This window comes from Poecilia formosa, unplaced genomic scaffold (genome assembly GCF_000485575.1).
Source record: "Poecilia formosa unplaced genomic scaffold, Poecilia_formosa-5.1.2 Scaffold61, whole genome shotgun sequence".
NCBI classification, from domain to species: domain Eukaryota; kingdom Metazoa; phylum Chordata; class Actinopteri; order Cyprinodontiformes; family Poeciliidae; genus Poecilia; species Poecilia formosa.
In genome coordinates this window covers 2687496-2713169 of record NW_006800000.1, presented here as the reverse complement: position 1 = coordinate 2713169, position 25674 = coordinate 2687496, and the positions used below count along the sequence as shown (strand labels likewise).

Genomic DNA, 25674 nt, shown 5'->3' with positions numbered 1-25674 from the left:
TGTCTGGGCTGACTCCCTCGTTGCAAGATAGCAAATATATTTCCAGTCTACTAAATTGTGTGGCTTAAATTTGAAGATTAAAATATGTCCATTGTCTGTTTACTGCTTTCTGATAAAGTACCAGAATAAAATAACCACTTCCACATATACTGCACGTAGAGGGAGAATAACAAAGCAACTATTGACACAGTTCTCTCCCATCTGTTGACAGGGTGTATTTAAACTCTCTCAAAAGTCACCCACATGACAGTTTAATAACACACAGCACCATCCAAATATTACTCATCCTTGTTATTATGACACCATTTAAATTATAGAATTTAGCACATAAAAAAAATTCCCTTCTAAACAATTAAAGCAAATTGTTTTATATGTTTTTAAAATAATTTTCTAGCTTTCTTCTGCACACCTGTTTTACAATTTTGATTCCTCGTCTATTCCATTGTTTTGATGAGTGTTCATGAGTCAGGATAAAATTAGAGCACAGCATCATCCTAAAATGATGTTTTTACTTCACCCTTTTAGTGTGTAGTAAAAATGAAATGTGTTGTACAATTTTAATTGTACTTGCACATAACATGTCATTTCTAAAGTAGCTTTTCAGCCCAAAGACTAAAAATATTAGTGTTACCATGAAACAAATATAAAATCATATTCTGAAGACAAAACAACAAATAACAGCAGCAATTTTTTTAAATCTAAAATCTGTATGTGTTATTTTGCTTTTGATATTCCCCGTTTAAAAGTGTGAGTTATCTATGGAGCATGAATGCATTGAATGACCAAACTGAATGATGAGATGTCCTCGAGTTTACACCAGAGAGCTTATCATCTGTTCTAGATCTTGATTTTATTGGTTTTCTTTGCATGTAAGACTTTAAAGATGTAATGAAAAAGCAAATCATGTTTTGAAAACCTTTTCTTTCATTTCCCGAATATTGAATTTTACAGCTTCAAACCCAGTGAATACGATAAGTCAGTACTGGGTTTCTTTTCAGCCATGCTGTCAAAATTTGCTCTTCGTATCGCATTTTCTTAGTCTCAAACACTAAAACTCTCATTATAGAGCACCTTTGTTAATTAAATAACCCTGTCAGAAAACACACGACTTAGTCAATTTAGAGCCTCCAAATGTGAAGTCAACTTCGCAAAAAAAAAAAATTAATGATGTGTGAAATGGATACTGGTAGGAACAAAGGAGAACTATGAAATTATCTCAATGAAACTTTTTTGTAGGCATGTCTTATTGCTGTTCAGATGTTTGACCTGATGAAGATCCAGGTAGCATGTAAAATGCAGCGAAGGTCGAGTGTGCAGGTTTCTCTCTATCCATATCACAAGCTTTTGTCGTCCTTTATATTTGTGTGACAAAAAAAATCCTTCATTCAGGAACAAAAGAGGAAAAAGAACTGAATTTATTTGTGATCCAGTCAAATTAGGACGTAAGATGGACGGATTGAACTTAACAAAGCAGAGCTGCATTTTCTTCAAAAACCCTCATATAAACTGAAATTCAGAAACAGTTGACTCAGAGAGGAGTATGAGTGGTAAGGAGGGGTGAGGAAGTTGTTCTGTAGGGCTACATAAAGTACTGGAAACTGCAAAATTAGTGCATGCAATGTTAACATTGCATCTATTGGCTATTCATGTCTTGTAAGCTAATAATATATTCAGCCTGCTGGATGGAGCTTCACAAACCCGTTATACTTGGTAGCACTCCAAATGCAAAAGGTCGCAGAAAGTTATGGAAGTGTTTTAATGACAGAGAAAATTGAGGAAAAGGTGGGTTCATTGCAAATGACATCATTGCAAAATGCAACAATGAAGAAAACCAGTTTACTTAATAAGGTGCTGCCTTAATGGTCAGGGAAAGAAGGTGTGTATGACTGAGGTAAAGATGATTAGATGAGAGAAGTACTTTGCAACTGAAACTTAGTGTGAAGTTTCAGTTGAAACTTTTAAATGATTTAAAAGTTTTTACTTTGAAAATGTCAGCACATCCAGGTGTGCCCCTACATGCTGAGGATGAAAGGATTAGAGGAATGCAAAGAGCATAAACACAATATTCAGATGTCTGTACAACACAGGACAGAAGGACAGAAAAACCAAAAGTCAGGCATGGCTGTGTGTCTAGATGATCTGGATTTATGATATGGTTTAGCTTGCTATGTGCAGCAGCAAGTGTATTAGTATGATTATGGCAATGTCTTTGCAAATGGTCTGTCATTGGTTTGGTCTTGAACTTAGTCTCCTGGTCTTGTCTAGGTGTCAGATTAGGTGGTTTTGACTGCAACTCTAGATGGGAGGGAAGGACTGGGAAAAGGTGGGCAGCATGGGTGACTGAGCGACAAGTAGACTTACCTGTTATTGCCATTCCATCCAAGTTTTGTTTTCCTCTCCCTCATCCCCAAGAAATGCCTATTAGCTCAACTGTATGAAATCTTTAGAAATGAGTGTTTGTGAATGTTTGTCTCTCTAGAGCAGAGGTGGCCAACTACCGTCCTCGAGAACTACTATCCTGCAACTTTTGCATTCCTGCTCCAACACGTCTGAATCAATGAATTCTCTTCATCAGCATGCCATTCAGCTCTGCAGTGCCTGGTAACATTCATTTGATTCAGATGTGTTGGAGCATGGATGCATCTAGAAGTTGTAGGATAGTAGCTCTCAAGGACTGGATTTGGAGTTTGTCCATGGTGATACCCCACCTCTCACCTAATGACCATCAGGATCAATTCCCAGATCCCATGCATTTCTGCACAGACATAAGCAGCAATGGATAGATGCTGGATGATTTTAATTTACAACAAACCCAGAAAACTATGTTAAAATCCTTGAAATTACTGAAATAAAGCAAAATCTGACACTTTCAGATAAAGAACAGAGCTGTCGCATCTTGTTTTCCATCGCGTCTGTGACAGTTTGCCCACAGACAGCTTTTCTAATGGCCGCCTCTTTTATCTAGGCATTGACTTCATTTCATGCCCCTTTTGACAACATAACTCTCCACATTCTCCAGTTCAGAGAGAATGATAAATACCATCACACACTCTGAAGAATCATAGTTTGGGGCACAAACACTGGAGTAGATATTTTTAACTTAGTTAGAGCGGATGAAGTACCTGAATAAAATTTACCGTGTAAGCAGGTGATTAGTTTGTTTTTTTGTTTGTTTTTCTTCTTGGTTGTGATTGCTGGTGGAGTAGCTAATATTGCTTTGAGGCAACTTTTCAGATATCACAAGCATTTGATTAGCTGCGATGGATGCTGGCTTGCATAAACACTGGCAGAGAGATGGCTTGCAGAGTGAGCAGTCTGATAACGTTCAAGAAAATTAACTTCAAACTCATCATTTTTTTTAGTTTCAAACCATTGTATTTACTTTTTCTGCTGGTAGTTTTTTGTGTTGTATTAGCAACAAAACTAAAGAGACCAGATTTACTTTTATTGCTGCAATTTTTTTTCTGGCAGTTTTGATTATACATTATTTACAATGGCTGCAAGATGTAAGAGCACATCTCTGTGGTTTCTGGATAATTGGATCTCTTTTTTTTCTATCACTGCTTGTAATATGATGTGCTTTGACCTTGTGTTTGTCGCCGTTTTTCTCTGAAAGAAACATCTAGATGAGTAAAAAGGTTCTTCTCTTTCATTCAACCTTTCCACTGGCTCTGGCTAATGCAGTGTATTGTATCGAGACATAAATGCATTTCTCTAACATTGCTTCCCAGAAACACCCACAGACGTCTATCCATTTACAAATTTTTAAATGAAATTTCATCCATTTTCATCCAAATAAAACAGTTCCTCTAAAGAGAGGCTGAACTCTCACTGTTATTGACATTTCAAACAGACTGAATGAAAAAAAAATGCTTTTGGTTTTGGATCAACTGTCTTCAAGTGGAACTGTAGCTTTTTTTATTAAATAATGGGAAGTGAAAGGGAAATTTTTCGTGCATAGGATTTCTCTGACCCATAATGTATGTTTGATGTTGCTAGTAAAGCAAATCTAGATGACTCATTAACTTGAGTATTTGACTTAAATGGACAAAATTACTAAATTACTTGAGAAGTACTGTTTGTAATATCAGGATTTCATAAAACTAAAAAGACCCAAACTGAGTTGTATCTTTTCTAAAACCAAAAACAACAACAACAACAACAACAACAACAACAACAAACAAATGTGCATGACTGCTAAGCAAATACCACATTAGCAAAGTCAGAAGATGTAAAGTACAAGCTCATAACAAATTTGTATTTTAAATTAGTAAAAAATGTGTTTTGCCTGTAAAGGCCAATTTGTATACTTGCAACCTTAACAGAAATAACTGGTCAGACGGATGGCTAGAAAAGGTGAAAAACGTTATTGTGGACACAAAATTTCATAAATTCAAATCGCTATCATTCACCCAGTTTCTAGATTTGTCCTACTATTTGCACTATTGAAATAAGTGCGCTGACAGAATCACTGGGGCCAAAACAAAATGAGCTCAGAGAAAAGAAAGACGCTTATATTCTGGGGAGATGAGTGGGCTCTGCTCTTTACTCAGAGCCCACTTATTGATGTAAGTAAACAGTTTAGACAGGAGGGATATGGCAGCAGTGTTAGTCAACAAGTCACAGATGGATGAATGGATGGAAGGATGAATGGACGGATGGATGCAAAAAGCCTTCATTGCTTCCTCTTAGTGCTCCGTTATATGGGAATGAGGGATGTACTGGGGTTTGCAGGGGGATGCTACATCCTCAGCACAAGGCAACAATGAAGACTATTCCCAAGTCATGTTCATTGTAAGTTTTACTGTCAAGTACATAGTGATCCTTCTCGTCTCATTTTGTCGGCACCAGAGAGGAACCACACGGAGATGGAGCTAGTGTAACAACCCTCTCAGAGAGGTAACCGAGTCTCTACCCACACAGACAAAAAACTAGTCACTCCAGCTCCATCATGCACTCCTCTGCAAGGACTCGAAAATCCCACATCACCTATGTTCACTAAAGGCTAAAAGGTTTCCACGCCTACTCTTTACACCACGGTAACAATTCCAACTTTAAAGGGAAGGGCCTCCTACACTTGCAGTCCCTATTAGCCCACAGGCATGTTTCCATGCATGTCGAGTTCGTGTGAACATCTGAAGGATAACGCTAGCAGGATCGGCTGCACGTTACCAGGCAGGTTCTCTGTCTCTCGGATGCTATAATTAGCGAGACAATGCTCCCCTGGTATTCAATAGGAGGAGCTGCATAAATCAGTAATCTGAGAATTAAGCCTCATCTGGATTGGACCGCTCACCAAATCAGATCATTCTAGGTGTAATTGTTGTTAATTAACTACCAGCAGGCCTGTAAGTAGTCATTTTTCCAAACGTTGTTTAATGAAAAGCAAATATTAACCAATCAGCTGTCTCACCTCATTTTGAACACACACATGCAGACAGATCTGGCTTCATGCTGCACCTCTACGGTTTTTACATCAGATTTGACACCCTGCTGATGTTCCCTTGCCTCCCACTTCTATCTGGAGTGCCTGCTACGCTGGTGTCAGCCCCTATCTTATCTGGAGAACGATGTAATGAGCCTATGCAGACTAAGAAGGAGAACCAGTCGCTGCAACTGCTGCTGAAAGCTACGACTGTGAGAGAAGGCGTGCGCACAGTCAAGCTGTCAGCTCGCACATCATCTAAATCTTTCTAAAACAAGAAGAATAATGGACATAAATAAAACAAACAAAAAAGAATACTTTACCATCAAACAGAGCCCCTGGAAGTTGTTACTTGTTGTAAAGTTCAACACGTTTGTTTGCTTCTACCACATTAAATTCCTTGATTATTCATTTTAATCCAAGGTTTTTCAATTGGTATGTTTAACAAAACTGTTAGTGGGCCGCACAGTGGCGCAGTTGGTAGAGCTGTTGCCTTGCAGCAAGAAGGTTCTGGGTTTGATTTCCGGCCCCGGTCTTTCTGCATGGAGTTTGCATGTTCTCCCTGTGCATGTGTGGGTTTTCTCCAGGTACTCTGGTTTCTTCCCACAGTCCAAAAACATGTCTGTCAGGTTAATTGGCCTCTTCAAATTGCCCCTAGGAGTGAGTGTGTGTGTGTGTGCATGATTGTTTGTCCTGTGAGTCTCTGTGTTGCCCTGTGACAGACTGGCGACCTGTCCAGGGTGAACCCCGCCTCTTGCCCGGAATGTTAGCTGGAGATGGGCACCAGCAACCCTCCTGACCCCACTAAGGGACAAAGGTGTTTGCTTTTCAGATATGTTTTTTCACTAATTTCCCTTTCCACCTCTTGTCAAAGCTCAAACAATCTGTCAGTCTCACAAACACCAACCGGTTTTTAATCTGCATCTGATTTGTGGCTTGCACCATAACACATCATGTAAAATTATGTACTTAGTCGGTATGTAACAAATAACAGAAGTCATATCAGAACACTATTTGGCCGCACTGTAAAAGGAAAATAACAGCAGCTGCGTATCCGCCCGTTGATTTTCTGGTTGCAGACATAAAAAAAAAAACTGTAACCACATGTATATTCATTTGCACCTTCAGAAAAAATATCTTAACCTTTACTTTACCTTGTTTTGTGAAAATAAAATGTAATAATGGAGAAATATGCACAAATTACGCTCTGGGAGCTGATAAGTAAAAAATGTCTTTTTTCTTTCTCTGGACAGATGGAAAGTTGATAAATTAATGGAAATTTTAGAAGAGGATAAAAAGGATGAAATACCACAAAGAACATCACCTCGAAAACCAAGTCAAAGTTTTTGTTGACCTCAATTGCAGTCAAAAATAATATTATGCATATCTTGTGCAATGAAGGCCAAAGATTATTTTCTATAGTCTTCCACATTACCTAACAGGAAGCTTAACTCTGTGACATATTTGAGCTGCTGAGGATGGCAATTCAAATATTTCTGAGAACTACTGAAAGTATGTCAGCACATCCAAAAAATGAAATAAATGAGCTGCTGAGTAACACTTAGCTGGGGAAGCTGAATCACAAACTAGTGAGTGGGGGAAGTTGACAATTTTCATTACTGTCCGTTTTACTGAGGTTTACAAGTAGTTGCACATTTTACTGTGAGTCCCACTAAAATAGCTTTCAATTCAAAAACTTGTTCCAGAGAGCCTTTTGCAAGAAGTTGAAGATTGACAAACCTGTCATAGTCTTGACAGATCTCGCCCACGGCTATCAGGGCCTTTAAGTACTCATTGGGTTGGTACGGGTTAATGTAGTGCAATGAGCAGCTGTTCCTGGGGTCTCCATTGGACGCCGTGAAGTCAATTGCGACCTGACGGGAGGAAATGACAAAGTAGGTGTGTCACAAATGTGACAGAATAAGGCGTTCCTCTAAAATGCCCACATAAAACCACAGGTCTAGTCAAAATATCATATTCACACATATTTGGACTTCCCAAATATGAGAAGCATTCTAAGTTATTCTACCAATTTCACTGTTAATTCCGGTCAATGTCAAAATACTTCTTATATGAATAAACTGATTTTGGAAATTTGAAAAGTCAAAAAATCTCACGAGGCAGTTATATTAAATCCACTGACAGATTGTTGATATATGGGGAAAAATGTGGAATTAATTATTTTATTTGGCCTTTTGATGTAGTGTACGGCTTGTGTTCCTCTGAGTACTCCTTTGATTGGTTAATTGGAACCTCATGACCTGAAAACACAGGCGTTACCTGAGCCACCTGTTAACTTCATAAACCAGAAAACACAAGAGAACTAAGGTAGAACAGCTGTGTTGAACCAAAATGAGGCTTTTTTTTTGGGTTCTGGAGGTTCTGGTGCATAACAGACAGATTAATGTTGGTTCCACACTTTGGTTCCATCTACTTTTTCAAGATAATCTCATTAGATTCTGGTAATTCATAGAATCCAGTAATTAGATTAATGACCATTCACCCCCACTCATAAAACCATTCATTGTTGCTTGTTAGCGTTTATCTTTTTGTATGTGTATTTGTTTCGCTCTGTTTAACACTAGAAAATTGTTTGATTGTGATTGTATTGATTTATCTTTAATTGAACTGTAATTAATTATGATTATGAATAAACTGAAAAATTTACAGGAGTCTACTTGTGCTTTTTTGCAGGCAGATTGCTCAATGGAAAGCTCACAAATTAATCATTGATAAAAATTAGACAGCTACACGAATTGATTTACAAACATTGATATAGGCGTTGTTTGACAGAACCTATTATCGGTACACTTGGCAGACCTTTATGTTGTTTGCGAGAAAATATTTTAGCAGTAAGGAAAGCCAGAATAATCTTGAATTTATTGGAACAAATTATGATCGAAGGTAAATACTTCAATATTTTACTCCTACATAGGCTGAAGAAAAGCTACAGCTCCCATACATTGTGCATGCAAATAGCTGCTTTCACCACATCCAGCAACAACAGGAGAAGAAGCTTTACAGAGGGCAAAGGTCACGAAACTGAAAAAAGTTTCTGCATCGCCTTGAGGCTGCTAACAACAAAAGTAGCACTACACATAAATAAAGAAAATTCTGTTAGGAGTCAGAACAAAGCATGCTGTGTTTTCCTAATGCAGAAAATGTGTGGATATTGTTAAATCTAGATAACTTTGCAGAATTATGCCACTCGAAATGCGAAAATTGCATCTTGTAAATACAGATTGCACAGCTCACTGTGAAATGAATCTGGCATCCTCCCATGATGTAATCCAAGAAGGAGTAGACTCTGTGAAGCTGAAAGGAAAACAAAAACACAAATGAACATTTCCATCATGTCAATCCTCAGGACAGATTTCATTAAAGGTTTATGATCTGCAACAGAATGATCACCTACGCTAACAGGATGTACGCTTCAATAAAGCAGAATTACACTTAGAATTGGACTGACTGTAATGTGGGAAAGCAGATAACACTGCTTGTAAAAACAGTGAATCCAAATGTATGAAGAAATCTGCTTTTAAATTACTTTTTTGTTTATAAAACATGTTTTATGGTGCAGATTACAGTTAGACGGCAACAGTCTGAGACCGAGACTGAAACATCCTCGCTTCTTCTGAACTGTGTTGATATGATATGTTTCTGCAGCTGATGCCTACCTTCAAGTCACTGAGAATGACAACTCCTGAATTTTTATAGTTTCTCTTCTTCTGTTTGTACTTAGGATTCACGCAATCCCACGAAACCTTCAACAAACCAAGTGAAAGACAAAAAATATATATATTAAAAAATAAAAACAAACAGAGTGATGCACTCTAATGACATAAAGGCACCATAACATTTGGTTCATGTCAGATAGATTTCAGCAGCGTGAAGTGAGAGGCTTGTTGGAAATGTTACACAGCCGACTCTCCTCTCTTCTACTTCCCTCTGCTTCGTTCTGCCTCTAAATTCACTGACCTTATTTCCACTGGAAATTTTCTGCATTTCCCTGAATGTGGCATAGAACTCGCCGATGAAATCATGCTTTCCTCTGGAGTCGTAATCCCACACTAGGCACTATGACACACACAAAAAACACTGCTTACTCCCTCAGCTTGGCTCTGAAAAATACAGTAATTACACAGCGCATCGCCTGACCAAAGAAAGAAAGCCAGAACTGAGGCAGTGAATAGCTTTGCATTCGTTAAACAGCACACATCTAGCACATAGAGCTATGTGGAAAACATTTTAATTTAAAATTTTTAAATTGATTTTGCTTAGCGATGCGTTAAAAACCTGCCGCGTCCTTATTTGACTGTATATTCCTAAATAACAGCACTTTCTTATGTGCTCGGACATATGTTTCGACGACTTGATTGGGCATAATGTTTCGGAATCTCACACTGGATTCAGGCAACATTTTATTTTAACTTTAAAGATAAAAGCGTTTTGAGTTCACGTGTGTTTTTGTTGAAAGAACATTTGAGTCAGACAAAATTCGGATCAGTAGATGGAGGCCTGAAGGAAAACTAGAAATCAGTACTGGCCAGTGAAAGTCTGACTTTAATTAAACAAACAACAACAACAAAGAAGACAACTATAAAAAAAGAAAAAGGTTACAAGCTGTCCAGTGCATATAAACAATAGTACTGAATTGTGATCTTTAGATTTAAAAAAAAATGGTTGTAAGAGAATCTACAGTGATCATGTCAGAAATGACACAAAAAACTGTAAAAACGCCATGCGCTTTACGAGTCCCAACAAGAGCAGCGGGCTGAGTGATGCAGCCATTATGCTGGGTGTTTACTGCTCCAAGCTGTGTGGGCAGTGCTTTAATGTGGGGCTGTTTCACTTGCAGGTTCAGTCACATTATGTTCCCAATAAATGAGCTCTTCAGAGAGCATTAATACACAGATTGACCATGGTTTCAGACAGCAGTTTATTTTTTCATTAAAACGAATTTGTGATATTGCATAAACGTACCAAATACATTGCGTCTTATTAAGCTGCGCTTTTTTTGTTTTGTTTTGGTCGTTCTCGTTTATTTGGCCAGGCGGCGTAAAAAACAAATGTGTCCGTCAAACATAAATCAAAAACAGACTTTCAGCTCTGCAGTGGTGGACATTTAGAGTTCCCTCACTGAGGATTACCTTGAGTTTCCGCTCTTCGTCGCAGCTGCACAGAGATATGAGTGACACTTTAAAGGGCTCCCACACTGGATTCAGGTTGTTTTTTATCACCTGTTAGGATGATGACAACAGCTCGTCAGAACCGTAATGACAAAACAGCTTTACACGTTTCCCTCTGTGATGTAGCCCAACCGCTTTGGTACAACTGGAAATTCTATCCAACAAACATAAAATGTGAAAATTAGCTTTGCGTTTCTGATCTTAATAGTAGTTATTTATTGCCACATCAACAAAAAACAGATACCTGCTGTAATTTCTGGCATTATTTTTGACATTTAATCCCTGTCCACTTCCATTCTGTGTCATCAAAGGTACTTCAAATCATCTGTTGCATAGTGGATCAAAACACATTTGAAGTCAGCAGATGTGACTTGATTCAATACAAAGCACCTTGTAGTGAATAACAGTTTACCTGGCACATAGTGATCAATGAATGATCTGCTTTATATGTAAGATACAATCAACAACAGAAGACACACCAGCTTTTTAAAGGACTGTACCGTTTCACAGTAAAACATTTCACTTGCTTCTCTTTGCGATTCTTAATTAAACAAAGGACAGTACTTATCACAGCTGTAGGGTAAACTCCAAAGTGAGATTAATCCAAAACGCACTGACTACCTCAGTTCTGTGGACAAGCTGTTCTGTCCCATCGTCGTTCATTCGAAATATTTCCAGAAATGGGTCTGACTTGCTGAAGAGATCCTGCGACAGAAGACACAAGAAAACTGGTAGTCCAGTGGTTTATGTGAGACTTGATGTGAAATTTCTCAGAAATCAATTTCTAAAACACCTTCAGTAATTTGTTTCCCAGCTTTTGCCTTTTAAATCGGAGGCAAAGTTCTGTTTGGCATAAGAACAAATGACCACGTCCAAACTCTGATCTACAGCATATTTCACACAGTTAATGAGATAGTTTGACAGACGGCAGCGTTGAAACTTAATGGTTATTTCTCTTCCCCTGCTAAAACGTTCACTCCTTCTGATTTCAGGCGTCTTGACACAAAACCTGCAGCATAAATCATAAAACTAGGTGGAGGAGTGAAGCAGCAGCAAAATGACGAACCCGTTCAATTTTGGCGTGGATGTGGATAATTTTTCTTAAAGTTGCAAGACACAGAAATGGTAGTTGACAGATTAATTTCCTGCTCTGAATACTTTATTCAGAGGTTGTTGGAAAGTTTGCCTGAAATGAAAGACAAATTTACAGATGAACTGAATGAAGGCGAAGACACACATATAAAGTTTATTGCACACAGCGTACACCATGTTGAGATCTGAGAACTTCTTATTTTTAACTGAGGCTAAATTTTAGTTTGATTTTATATTTAGCTTCTGCTCTTTTTCTAACTAAATCTGAGCAGCCCTGTAATCCACTTAACGGCTTAATATTCAAGATTCACTTGTTTAGATTTTTTTTTTTTTTTTTTAATCTTTCATCATGTTCCAGGTAATCAAATTAGCTCAGCTGTGGCTTACATCATAGGTAAATAAACCCAAATAAACCTGCTCAAATATAAACGCATGACACATTTGGCATGCTTTAGCAGTACTTGCGGTGGCCTCTTATTATCTCGTCTGCAAGGTGTCTGAGAGCGGCAACTATGCAGATTATTTAGGTCAATTGATTCTTCAGGGAGGAAAACAAATAATTACAGTTGTGCACGTCTGCTAGTGTGTATGTTTGTGTGGCTGTGGCACATGGATGTACACGCCAGGAGACAGTTAAGGACGCATTTCCCGCCACATTAGCCAGATAGGTCTCCTGAGGGGCAGTGGGGAAAATAAATGTGAAAAATAAAAATGCTGAGCTTCTGCGTTGCCATCGCAACCAGTGGCCAGTGGGCTACAGCTCCATGGGCTGATGGGAAATGCATGTCATTTAATCTCTGACCAACATGGCATTAATGCTAATCATTAGCCTCTACCACAATCCATAATTAAACTCTCTGTTCAACAGCCCATATCCTTCCGACTTGCTTGAAAATGCTTTAGGATGAAGTAATGCAACTGGAGAAGAGGTGAAAGTTAACTGTTTTAGTGATTTAACTATTAAATGCAGGTGTTTGTGGAGAAATGTCTAAAGTGTCACTGTTAGTTAGAAAGATGATGCAATGAGACGTTTGTAGTTTGAGCTGGAGATCATTATTTACCTTCATTATTAGAACAGGCTTACCAGAGTGATTAGATTCAGGATTATGTTTAGGTCAGGGGTCAGATACAGCATTAACTCACAAACCAAAATGTTCGAACCAGTCTGAGAGTGAAGATGTGTTTCAGGTTCCTTTGGCCTTTAAGTTCACTCGTCTTTAAGATTCATACGTTCTCCATCTCAAAACCTCATATTTTTATAGAATCAGGATTCTATAAAACCCTCTGCCAGGAAAAACTCCAACAGCATCAGTTCTGCTTATTTACCAATGAATGTGAAACAGTTTGTTGAAAGTGACAGTAATAAAGTTTTACATTCCTTATTTTAAAAGGCAGCAATAGAATATTGAAATAGTTCAGCAATATGAGTGGACTGCATTAGTGCAGGGTGGCATTGTCTGGTCAGTGTCCCTAATTTAAACCTTCACAAGCAGCGGAACGACTGAACTTCATTTATATGCAGACAGTCAATTAAGACCCATAAATTATGGGTTGCATACATCAAACCTGAACAGTTAGCTTTGTGAATTTGCCCCAAGGAATGTGGAAAAGATGTGTCGCTAGCAGAAGTGCTCATAAGTCCAAGTTGAGTATTTTTGCTTCAAGTCAAAGTCAAGTCTCCATTGACTGAAATAAATAATTTCTCATGAAATTCATGAATCTATATTACGTATGCCACTTATGTTGGTGTAGGTCAAGAGAGCAAGTCCTTTACTTCGTCTCCTTAATTCCAACTTTACAACTTCAGTAGTTTTAAAGTTTTAACATTTAGTTAAACATGCAAACAGCTGTCATTTGCTGCTTTACATAATTGTGAAAATCACATTAAGAAAAACATTTATCTAATGTAAGTAAATAAACAACGTGTTTTATTTTTTAAGATTTTTATCTGCTAACCCTTGTTCATTCTTAGCACAGCAGAGCATGTAAGCACGCTATTAATTGCAATGTAAATAAGGAGTAGAGCAGGAAGAAATGACAGACAATGTCTGAATGAAAAACACAAAGTCATTTAACTCAGCGTTCAGCTGGGGAGACATCTGTGCAGTCATTATTATGGAGCCACTGCTAACATGAACAGATTATTATGAAGCTTTAATAGCCTTCCTTCACAGCAAAATATGCAAAACAGTGCAGCAGCTGCCAGAGCTGTTGGTTATGGTTTACAGACTTTCTTGGGGTCATTCCTGGTTATTAAAAATCTGTACTGAGTCTTTATTTTAGCAGCTTCAGTGTAACTCAAGTCTGAGCATAAGGCTCAAGTCACTTTTGCAGGCAACAGGACAAACATCAGCCGGGAAAAGGACAATTTATTTAAAATGAACGGAAAACTCACTTTTTGAGCCAACTTTCTACAAGGATGTCAAACTCAGTCAGAGAGAAGGCCAAAACTTTAAACATGGACTAGATCTCAAGCCAAACAGTATTAATGTCCATTCATAAAAGTAAAAAAAGCAGTCCTTTAAATGAACCAAGCCAAGTATGGATTAAAAAAAACAATATGGAACCTAAAAATAATTTGGAAGTTTACGGCACATTTAGCTGCCCTCGCCTTCTCTAATGTTTCAGCATCCATGTTGGGTTTGATCACCTCTGGTTTCATCTGCCGTTTGCCCCCCCACGCACCGCTACTGCTGTATTATTAGTGGAGTAAGTGGCAAGAGTAAGCATGCACCTGTTCACTGGTAAGCGGTAAAATTTGCAACATCAACATTTATTGTAATTCACAAGGTCATCTTTAGTGACACAGCAGTCTTTGTTTAAATAAAAAAAGATAACTGGAAAAGGTGGATCATTTTTAGAGATGATGAGTCACTTCTGCCATTTTGATTCCTACCTCCTTCCTTGTTCTCCAACTCTCTTATCTAACAAAAATACTCAGATTGCTTGAACGGCAACAGCAGAACAAGCAAACACTGCTGACATTCAGGTTTGCTGCTGACTGGTTTGCACAGATAAATGCTATACCTGCTCTTTATTCTGACTCAACACAAAACAGCACATTACAATGAGTAAACAGCAAGAAACTGCATGAACAAGACAGACCAAATAACTGCAAAGGTGAACCTCAGTGCCTTAGAGGTATATTTTGAAAATTTCAGAAGTAATTAGTTTAGTTAAGGTAGTAGGTGACCTCTTCAAAATTTAAATTAACATTTTTCCTGAAAAGAAATGCTGGGCTTCATATCAAATATGCTTTTTATTTTTTTATTTTTATTTTTTCCCATCGCTGCTGCCCGCATGTAAGAGTTCAAATAAATTTCCCAGTCAGAGCTTCTGCAAATTTCTTGCCGCAACACCAAAGCAAAATGCACCTGCCGTCTCGCTGTCCACACCTTTAGGAATCAAGGTCACTCCATGAAGCTGCTCTCCCAGGGCCCTTTTCCGGAGAACTCAGTGTGACTTGAAATCATCAGAATTGTAAGTAGATGTGAGCTCCCGCTGCCTTTTTGATTGAAATGTGCCCAGGGCAGAGTTTGAACATGTGTGGGCCGGAGCAGCTGAGGTCAGTAACATCCCGCCTTAAAATGGCAGCAGATAAAAACACATTTCCCTTTCTGGCAATATGCGATGGGTAGCATTTTGATTTATAGATTGTTGTACTGACATTGATACTGCCATAATCACTTTATTATAGTACTGAACTTACTGGCCAATATCATAACAGTATATTATTAGTGCAATATTATTTGAGCTCTTGTGATCTGCAGTGCTTTCTCCCATATTTAGTTAAACAAGTGTGATTCTTCTCACCTTATCATCCAGCTTCTTAGCACAGAAGGAGAGCTCCACATAGCCATTGTTGCCAGAAATTTCTTCAGCATGTACCTGAATGAAAAATAATAGTTCAAGATTTATCCATTAATGACTCATTTAATATTGTGCTGTTTTTTTTTGTTAGTTTGTTTGTTAGTTTTTTTTTTCCCCCCCAGATAAAACATTTACGCTTTCGGCATTTAATGGACGGTAAAGATGAATGCCAACATTTTAAAGACAAAGGAGAAAATAAGTAATCACTTTGTCATTCAGATATATGAGTTGAAAGAGCATAAAAGCTCATTTGTTATTAAAAAAAGCATCTCAGCCACAATATTTAAAAAAAAGAAGCAGAAATTACAGCTATAAGGGGAAAAATATTTATGTGATGCTTCTTTATTAACATTTAAGAAAGAACATAGCAGCTAAGTGCTGCTGTTCAGATGCTCTCAAATAACCGATGGTGATACAGTGGAAAGACATCTGCAACTGTCTAAGGAATGCAACTGCTGCTAACTAATTGAAGTGAAGTGCTTAGAAAGATTGGAAAAAAAGAAGAAACCAAGAGGTACATGTGAGGCTCCACTGGCTTCAGCCATCATGTCAAATGTTTACAACCTTAGATTCAGAAAAAGACAAATATGTTGTTGTTTTTTGGGTTTTTTTTAGGAAGAATGACAGAAGAAAGCCTGCTTTATATAAAGGAATATGGGAGCATGACTAAGCATTGGTGTGTATATAATTTGTTTCTTGAGTGGCTAAGCAGGGACACAGATAGTAGAAGGGTGGCACTCTAAAATTACAATTTTATCTGCATTCTTAGACGGCAATAAACAGCAGGCCAACATTTGAAATTAAAAAAAGGGAGAAACACGATTTTGTATCCTTCAGTATAAATTGGTTTTCAGTATGGAGTTTCCATTTGGAAATGCTAATCTATGTGCTCTACAAACAAAGTGATTGACAGCCCTAAGGGTGGTCAGCCACAGTGGCCAGTCAGATTTCAGGGTTTAGTTGGTGTCTCCTTTCCCCTCTGACATCTGTGACTAAGGTTTGCCGTCTAAACAAACTGCAATACTTTTTGAAAATAAAAAATAAAAAAAATTGATCAATAGTATAAGAACGTCACATAAAAAATGTCAAGCAATATGGCAGAGGAGTGATGACTTGATCCTACATTTTTAAAAATTACAGTAAAATAACTGATAAGTTATTGCTTTTTAACACAGTTATATACATTGCTGAATAGTGCGGATGTGTTTAGTTTACCCATGGCTGTGTTTGCTGTCATGATGCTTTAAAAATGTGTTTTAGAGAAATTTCAATGGAAGTTAAAGGCATATTTTCACAGCTCCACACCTTTGAACCCCTATTTAATTCCTGCACTTTTCATCACATTGACAAGTTAATTCAGGTGAAATTTTGAAATGCTTTTACTTAGCTTGACTGCATGTCCTACCAAAATGGGAAGCCATTAGCGGAAAACTGCGAGACCCCCACTCCCACAGGTAACAGTCTCAACCTGCATCTATAAATCATGAAGAAGTCGAAAGTGGACTGTCCAGAGCAGAAGAGTAAAGCTGTTGGAAACTTGGCTTCTAAAAGCTTCCTGTTTTCTTTCTTTAAACTTGCTCAAAAGAAAAAAGTTTGGGCCTGTGGTTTTCGAGAATCAGCGAGCACCCTCTGCTGCTCCCACTGTGCTGCTTTTCTCCCACGCTCAGAACCTCAGTTTGTTCTCTGCTCGGCTGTGAGAGACTGACAGAAACCTGACATCAAGCTTCAGGAAGTGGAGCTGTGCAGCAAGCATGACCGAACCCAGACAAAACCTGACAGTGATGACTTGCATAGTGGAAAACTTGTTTTTTTTTGTTTTTTTTTTATCAGAAAGCATAACAAGACATTGCAATGAGCAACAAGGGAAGATGAACAGTTTTGTAAAACATGAAGGTACAGGAGGTAGAATATTGTGTATTCTGAAATTTCTGTCTTTGCTGGGACTGAGTCTCTGTAGTTAAAATGAGGTTTTGCTTGTTCGTGATGAAGGCTGGGATTGTGCCTGGCTCAGGGTTTGATTTTCTGAGTAAGGCAGAGACACCGAGGTAGTTAAAAAAAGAAAGAGAAAAAAGTTTTGCTGCTTCCATGCAAACATTTCTTTGTAAGTAAGCAGCAGAGCTGATGTGTGCCTCATATGTTGTTTTCAAATGTGTGTGTGTGTGTGTGTTTTATTTGAGTATTTTATCTCCTTGATCACATACTTATAAACTATACATTTGGTTAGATTTAGTCCTTTAAAGAACAGACACATATTTATGCTCATCTGCTAATGTGGTGAATTTTGATTTGCGATGGTACAGTTCATACTTCCCTAAGTTGCCAAACAATTACTATAACTTTTAGTCTTAGGCTCTGGGGTGAAATAAAAAAAAAATCTCATAACATGTGTGGGTTCTGACAGATCACTTTCCCACTAATCAAAGAGTACTGGGGCACCTGGCAGTAAAATCTGGACAGAAATATTTTTTCCCTGACCTTATAATTTAAATATTTCTGCTTTAAAAATGCTAAAAGGAACTGGACAGACTGAATACCTGATTGCATTCAAAAACTGGAAGCATCATAAAACAGATAGCAGGAAATTAAGGAAAAAAAACAGAAAAGCAGTAAAATTCAGTTTTTTTTAAGCTGACATGTTGTTGGTGAAGAAAGCCAAATAAAATAAAGTTACTTGTTGTACATGTTGAACAAAGCCAGTCAAGAACAGAAAACACAATATATAGAATCAAATTCACATTGCTGAATATATCAATGTAATGAACTGCAACAATTTATTTGGTTGTTTATTTTTTTCTTACGTTTGTACAAAAGTAATGAAAAACTTTTGCTGAATTTGTTTCTAGAGTCCACTGCACTGCACCTCTGTCCAATTTTAGGCATTTTATTGTTTATTGTTAGTTTTGCTTCCCAGTTGAGCAAGTTTATGACCGTAACAATATTGTGTGATGTTAGCAATGATATCAGCATCATTGCAACAAAACGGAAAATAATAATCCAAACTGAGATTAATTAAAAAAACACAAGAAACAAATGATACAAGAACTAACAGAACAGTTGATCAATTCAACACAGAGGAAGCACTTCCGAAAACACACTGCTCATACAAAACTAACAATTTCAAAAACATAAACTTTGCAAAACTACTTTTAAGATCAAATGAGCTTAAGGAAACCTGGAAACATAAAACAAATTTCTACAAGCTAATTTAACATGATGCATCGTTGAACATGTCAACAGACATAACTGAGACTTTTCCATGAATTTTGTCAAATTGTGACGTAGTTTTCAGAAGGTTGTCTTCACAGTGCTGTTGTTATGGCTAAGTCAATTTGATTCAATTTATTTATTATATATTTATATAATGATGACACATTATAGCCACTGTGAATACTATAAACAAAACAACACAAAGCTTTTAACAGGAAGGCAACAACGTTGCTAACCAAAAACCATTTTTTGCCGACAATGTTACCATATAAAACTATCACTAATAACCACCGCTTGGTGATTTTATCTGCTTTGGTTTGTGTGAGAAAGTTCCCGCTGCGTCTGGTTCCCTATTAACCTATAAAAAGATATTAATTCACGTGTTGAATGAGGCTATCTCCATTGTTTTTCGCACAGGTTCATTAACTTATGAATGATTACTTTTCACACCTTCCTCCACTGAGTTGTTACAGGCTTTTTCTAACGGGGAAATGGCTATTTTGACTCTCATTTAATGAGCTCACATTGTATCTCACAGCACAACTAATGATCTACAAAAATATCCTCCCTGTTTATATCTAAATTGCCTCTGCTGCGTCTGAGGAGACATCCATTCGCTAAGATATACCTGATATAATTATCTTCTGCCTATTGCCTGGTGCACTGTGTAATAAATGCTTCATGTCACTGGGGGCGCAAAAGGATCAACGTTATGAAGTTGCTCTTCCTATTCTTCCATTCCCCAAAAGGATCAGGAAATTCCCCTCCTTAATATTTCAGCGTTAATCTGAAGACCTACAAGAGGTTAAATTAAATTCTTGCTCTGGTGTTAGCTCATTAAGTTAAGATTTAGATTTTCCTCTAATAATGTCTCATGCCAGCTTCAGCAAAGCAGCCTGATGTAAAAATTTGAGATATCAAGCCACACATGATATTCCCAAAACCGATGGCTGAAAAACTGAATTGTTTGAAACAATCCAGCCTTAGGAATAACAGTCCCATCAGACGTGAATGGACCTTTCACCATCTCATTTGCACTAGATTTATTATAACAGTGGGCCTTGTGATGCAAAGTGCCATTAAAGCGGTGCTTAATCAACCAGCAGCATCTCTCTTCCTTATAACAGCACCTTGTTCAAAGTATTTATAACTCAAAAATCTTTATAAAATGCTGTAATGTTTTAATGACAAACTTCAATGTATTTGAATAGGATTTTGTAAGACAGACCAATGGAAAGCAGCCCATAGTTGATGAGTGCTTCCAGTTTTCCTCAAGCCATAAAGGAAACGTGTACATGTGGAACATGTGTCGAGATCTGGCTACATGTATAAGATTGCTATTGTGTAGCATCATGGTGAGAGGATGCCTGTTTCCATAAGAGATAAAAAAAAACTGTGTGGCAATGGATGAAGCTAAGTAAAGGGTAAATCTGGAGGAAAACGTGTCAGATGCCTTCAAAAAGCTTTGGTGTAAGTTCAATCTAGAGTTAAATCTTGTTCAAAATCTGTGGCAAGACTTAAGAATTTCTGGTCACTGGTCAATGCTTGCCATCCTTTGTGATGCACTTTCAGCTCTTTTGAAAAGAAAGAAACATAGTTAAAAATATGTGTCTCTACATGTGGAAAGCATTTAAAAACACATTCGAAACACCTTTCCGTTGTAATTGCAGTGCAAGACAATTCTACAAAGCACTGACCCGAGGAAACTGATCACATCCACAACATACTTTTCAGAATTTCTTTGGGGAGAAAAATTGAAAACAGTGTTTCCTTTTACTTGTGTTGATTCATCATATAAAATCCTAATAAAATGTCACAAAAGTTCAAGGTGCATAAATATTACTGCACCTTGAAGTGTCCGTAATTTTTCATGGACGCTACTGACTTCCATGAGCTGTGTGGTGGAGCGATTGATAGGAATGAATCTGCATGGTGCAAAAACACTGAAAGGATAATTTAGAAAGATATTGATCTTCAGGAACTCCTCATAAAAACAGTTTGGAGGTCCATTTAAAAAAAAAAGGAGAAAAATCTTCAGAAAGAAAGAAACACAGAGTATGACCACCTCTTGGTGTGAGTGTAAACTGGTGACGGCTTGAGAAAATAAAAATCTGAATAACGTCATTTTTGCCATACAGTAATTCAGTACGCAGGAAGGGTCACAAACATACAGGAAAAAGCTTACTGTGATGGTCGACTTGCCGGCATATTTCCCATACTTAAGCAGCAATGGTTTTATCATCTTCTTCTGGGCCACGATCTGCAACAAGCAACACAAGCAAAGCACCTTTAAGCCCGCCGCAGTTAGCAGGAGTGTAAAAGGGTCTGAGTCATCACCAGCAGAAACTGTTATCAATCATAAACACTAGACCTGCAAGCAGCCAAACACATTATCAGGTGTCTAACATCACAAATAAGGAATACGAGCCTGAAAGAACTGAATCTGTCATTCTTAGTCATGTTATCTTTCTATAGACCATCAACAAACCGAATGCGTAAAACAGAGGCGTCTGCCCACCTGACCGAGCGTGCACTCCATGCCTCCCAGGAAGTCATCGTCGCGCGTCCCTATGCTGTGAGTCCCGTGGATGTCGTAGACCTCGAATCGCAGCTTCTGCACCTCCTCGAAGTAGTAATCCAGACCGAAAACCTTCGCGAAGAGCGGGTGTAAGTTGCTCTTGATTACTTCTGTCCTGTCCAGCTGAGAGCAAACACATTCAAAATCAGGCGTCCAACAAAGATGCTTAAGAACTGGAATATTCTCCACTGTAATCACAGTTTAATCATCAAAGCAACAGCTCACTGCGAGGAAATGAAACCAATTTGAAACCAATTTCACAGACTGTTTGTGACATCAGCCTTTAGTGTAAATCAAAAAAAATATATATAACTTGCAGCACATTCATCTTCTTACTTATTTTGAAGAACTGCAGAATATACGGCCATATGTTATTAAGCTTCCATCCGGGGAACGACACGAGAGACGGCTGGAGAGCTCTGACATTTAATCGCAGCTTGGAAAAAAAAAATCTTGTCTATCTTTGACTGACAGAGAAGAAGAAGATGAACTCACTTAGACCCCATGTGCTCAAGATGTTGGTTTAGCATTCACACTTGAACATTTTTATGCGGCATAAATCTTCATAAGGGCGAAACTAATTAAAAAAAATTCTAGTCTGCAGAACATAATATTAAAAAAGGTTTTGTATTCCTGATCTGTAAAAATTCTTACAATCTTTGATAAGAATGTTGTATGCAAACATATAAATCTCCCAAAATGGAGGGAAAACGGTCTATTATGAGGCCAAGAAGAGCTCAGCCACCAGTAAATTAGAAACGTCGAGGGTTTCAGCGGTCATCTAAAATGTCACTTCAATATCTGTCAGTTATTTCTGAGTCATTTCTTCAGTGTCAGTGAAGCAGGTCCAGACTTTGTCGTATGAAGACTTTAGAATGGGGTGACAGAGCTCTCTTGTCTCTCATTTCTCGCTCTGGTGGAGATAAGATAAGACAGAAATACAGATTTTCGGCTTGCCATGATTACACCAGCAGTCAAGGGTTTCTTGTAAGACTTTTTTTTTCCCTATTAGAGGGATGATGATCTGTCTTCTAAAATTGCCTGCGCTCCATAAAGATAGAAGAGGAAAACACTGTCTAACATGTCATTTAAAATCCCCAGACATCTCTTGGGGCTCAAGCGTGTTTTTAAAGCCTCAAACGAGATTTTACTTTAGAAATCAATCAAAGTCATTTTAAAAATACTGTGTCTGCTTCAGAACAAAGTCAAGGTCCTTTCTATTTGTTGTGCTATTTTGTTCAATTTTTTTTTTAATTCATCAAGATCAACCCTCCTGCTTCAACATGCACATGTTTCTAGTGCCATCACATAAAGCAACTGATCAGTTTTTTATGAATAGTTTGTTTTTTTTCTCCCCTATAGTCACATTTTTCTTCTTTAAAAATGTTTTATTGTCTTACGTAGCAGCACAAAGTCTGGGTTGCATGCAGAAAAACTGCAAGGATTTCAGGAAAGTTCTGCAGCAATAAAAGCAGTATGGGGAGAGGAACATCACTGACTTCAGTAGCAAATTGTATTATTAACAATCTTTATAGCCCTTTTTGCCAAGTTCATACAAAAACTACTTATAATCTAGTAGTTGCATCCTAATGTTGTTTTCCTCCTGAATCAACCTCTCCGTTTGTTGAAAATGATAGCCAAGCAGAGCGACTCATAATGAGCTCGATCCAGCATGTCTACCTCTGCAGTGCAGTTCATACCATCATCACCCTTCCAATTAAGACCGGAGGGAGGAAGTAGGAAAAAACTTAAATTGTTTAGCAGCCGAAAAGAAAGAAGTTGATCGAGAAGCTGTTCAGGTAAGCTAAGCAGTTCAGGTTCAGGCAAAATGCCATGTCTGTGTGAAAGCAAAACACCTAATTATTTACAGATAATTTGTCGAAAAAAAATCTCACTCTTCTACGTCGTTTCTGCAGATAGCTATTACTATCTGCAGAAATGCACTGCGTCCAGTTTTAATGATACCAGCTTATATTTTATTTTATTTTATTTTATTTTATTTTATTTTATTTTATTGCTGTTCACACAAATTCACACAAAACAGAATTAGCTGGGAGGGTTTTCATGTGAAGGTGGTGAAATCCTGCAGTGAAAATCTATACTTTGTTGCCCAGTTACATTTTTGATATCGGTGTGAGTGAAATAAATATATCTCTGGACAATATGATGAGGAACCTATTTTTATGTCAAATGTTGCACCTTTACTCTAAAATATACATGAAACAATGAAAAGCAACAAACAAGTCCTCCAATTAAAGTTTTCATTGAACTGATAATTTTCACTGTAAAACCAAGAAAGATATTGTTGAAAAAAAAAAACAATATCTTGCTTGGAAATATAAACAAAGAAGTAACATATTTATTAGTTTATATTTCCTGAAACACTCTTGACAAGAGCTTTATTTTTGTATGCTTCAAAGGTTGAGAGATGTATGTTACAAGTTATGTAACCTGCTAAGTTGACAACACAGATTTTTCCTTTTTCTGGGAATACCAAAATAAAAAAAAATCCCCAATTTGGATTAGGTACAAGTCTGTGTCACTTTGACTATGATTATGTAACTGCCATTAACTTTATTGATGCAAAATGCAAAGCAATTATCCTTTTGGTTTGCACAGAAAATGACAAACAAGCAAAATACATTTTGTAAGAAATATGTGAAGTATTCGGAGTACCTCTTTGGATTTTTAAAAAGGTCTCTTTCCAGATGAAAAAAAAAAAAAAAAAAAAGAAAGAATCTGAATGAGGATGTTAGATGAACACCGAGCCAGGAGATGAATTACTTCACTGAGACAGTGATAGATCGGCTTAAATTAACATATTTTAGCCCCTATTCATCAATAAAATTATCTGCATAGAGCTGCCTTTCACCAAAATGGAGTGCTTTCAGAAAGAAAACTGGATAAAGGTGGATAGATGGATGGATGGATGGATGGATGGATGAATGGATGGATGGATGGATGGATGGATGGATGGATGGACATTCACTCATCCACCCACTCTCCCTGGCATCAGTCGTGGTGATCATATAATAATGCCTCTTTCTTGTAATATGCTAATGAGTCAGAGTGAATGGCTCTATACTGGTACTGATCCAACCCTCCAAGAGGAACAAAACAACAAAAGGCCTCCTACTTGCATGAATGCATCCATACATCTCTTTCTATAACAGCACTTAGCATCTAGAAATATCTCACTCCGCTGTCTTTGTTCAATGCAATACACTTGACGTTTATGATTTTGATTCAAATTTGTACCACTTGATTGAAAATTTGCAACATGCTGAGAATAAGCATTTGCCCCCAAACACTTGAGTAGCAAGTGATTTGATTGAAGTGCAGACCTTCTATTTTTTTTTTTTTTTTTGGTTCTGTAGTTTTGAGCCTTTGGCTTTTGCCTGCAATCTTCTTTTTTCCGTACATGTTAGCGAGTTTCGAGGGAAAATGAAAATGTAAACTCTACACTGAAAGGCTTACCAACTTTCTACTACTCATATTGTGTAAAAGTAACACTGCACATTAATTTGACTTGCTTGAATAAAACAACAAAAACAACAGGTGTATTTGTTTTAAGAATACTGAGACTTGGTGTTAGTAGGAACTCTGGATAAACACCCATCCGTGCGAACAAACATTGCATAGAAACAAATTAACAACCAGCTTCATTTGTGCCATTAGCACTTAATGTTTTTTTTTGTTTGTTTTTTTTTCCAGCTATCTCTCTCTCTCTGCGCCATCTGCATGCACAGATTTGGAGCGAGTCTGTTTGCTGATGAAGAATAATCAGAATCATATAAGGCGGATTGTAATGAAGCCTGTGCTGCCGGCTTGTTGCTGGTGTGAGGCCGGAGCCATCCATAAAGAGACAACCCTCACATGAGAAATGTGTTTCTGTAATGAGCTCCAGCAGGAGGGTCCAACATTATGAAACACCAACAAACAGATCGGATTTGGGTGAACTCCCGGGAGCACACACACGCAAGGAGCAAAAAGGGGGTGTGGGGGGGGAATGGTTGGTGGCTGCACAAAATTTCATAAAGTCACATAATCATCATCATCTGCCCTGTCTTATATGTCCTAATGAGATAAGTGCTCTTTTTCAAATTGCCGTGGCCAATACAAGCATAAGCGCAGAGGGGTAAAAAAAAAGAAAAAGAGGCTTATATGCTGGGGATGTGAGTGGGCTCTGCTGCTTACTCAGTTATTGACGTAAGTAAACAGTTTACACAAGCAGAGGTACCTCCCAGATGTGAGGGATTTGACAGCAGAGTGTCAGACAACAAGTGCTTACCGTCACAAGTTAGACAAATGGG

At 37.7% G+C, this 25674-nt stretch overlaps 1 protein-coding gene across 1 annotated transcript in view; it reads right to left on the bottom strand.

Annotated features, from left to right (window-relative positions):
- The window catches only part of cpne7 (copine VII), a 41205-nt gene that overhangs the window by 11374 nt on the left and 4157 nt on the right, over nt 1-25674 (bottom strand). Inside the window, exons 4-12 of the mRNA XM_007554143.2 lie at nt 21302-21484; nt 20969-21043; nt 15520-15594; nt 11236-11319; nt 10576-10665; nt 9404-9502; nt 9103-9189; nt 8681-8740; nt 7166-7299 (exon numbers count right to left, since the gene is read on the bottom strand). Of these exons, the coding sequence (XP_007554205.1) occupies nt 7166-7299; nt 8681-8740; nt 9103-9189; nt 9404-9502; nt 10576-10665; nt 11236-11319; nt 15520-15594; nt 20969-21043; nt 21302-21484 (887 nt within the window). The remainder of the gene's footprint in view (nt 1-7165; nt 7300-8680; nt 8741-9102; nt 9190-9403; nt 9503-10575; nt 10666-11235; nt 11320-15519; nt 15595-20968; nt 21044-21301; nt 21485-25674) is intronic.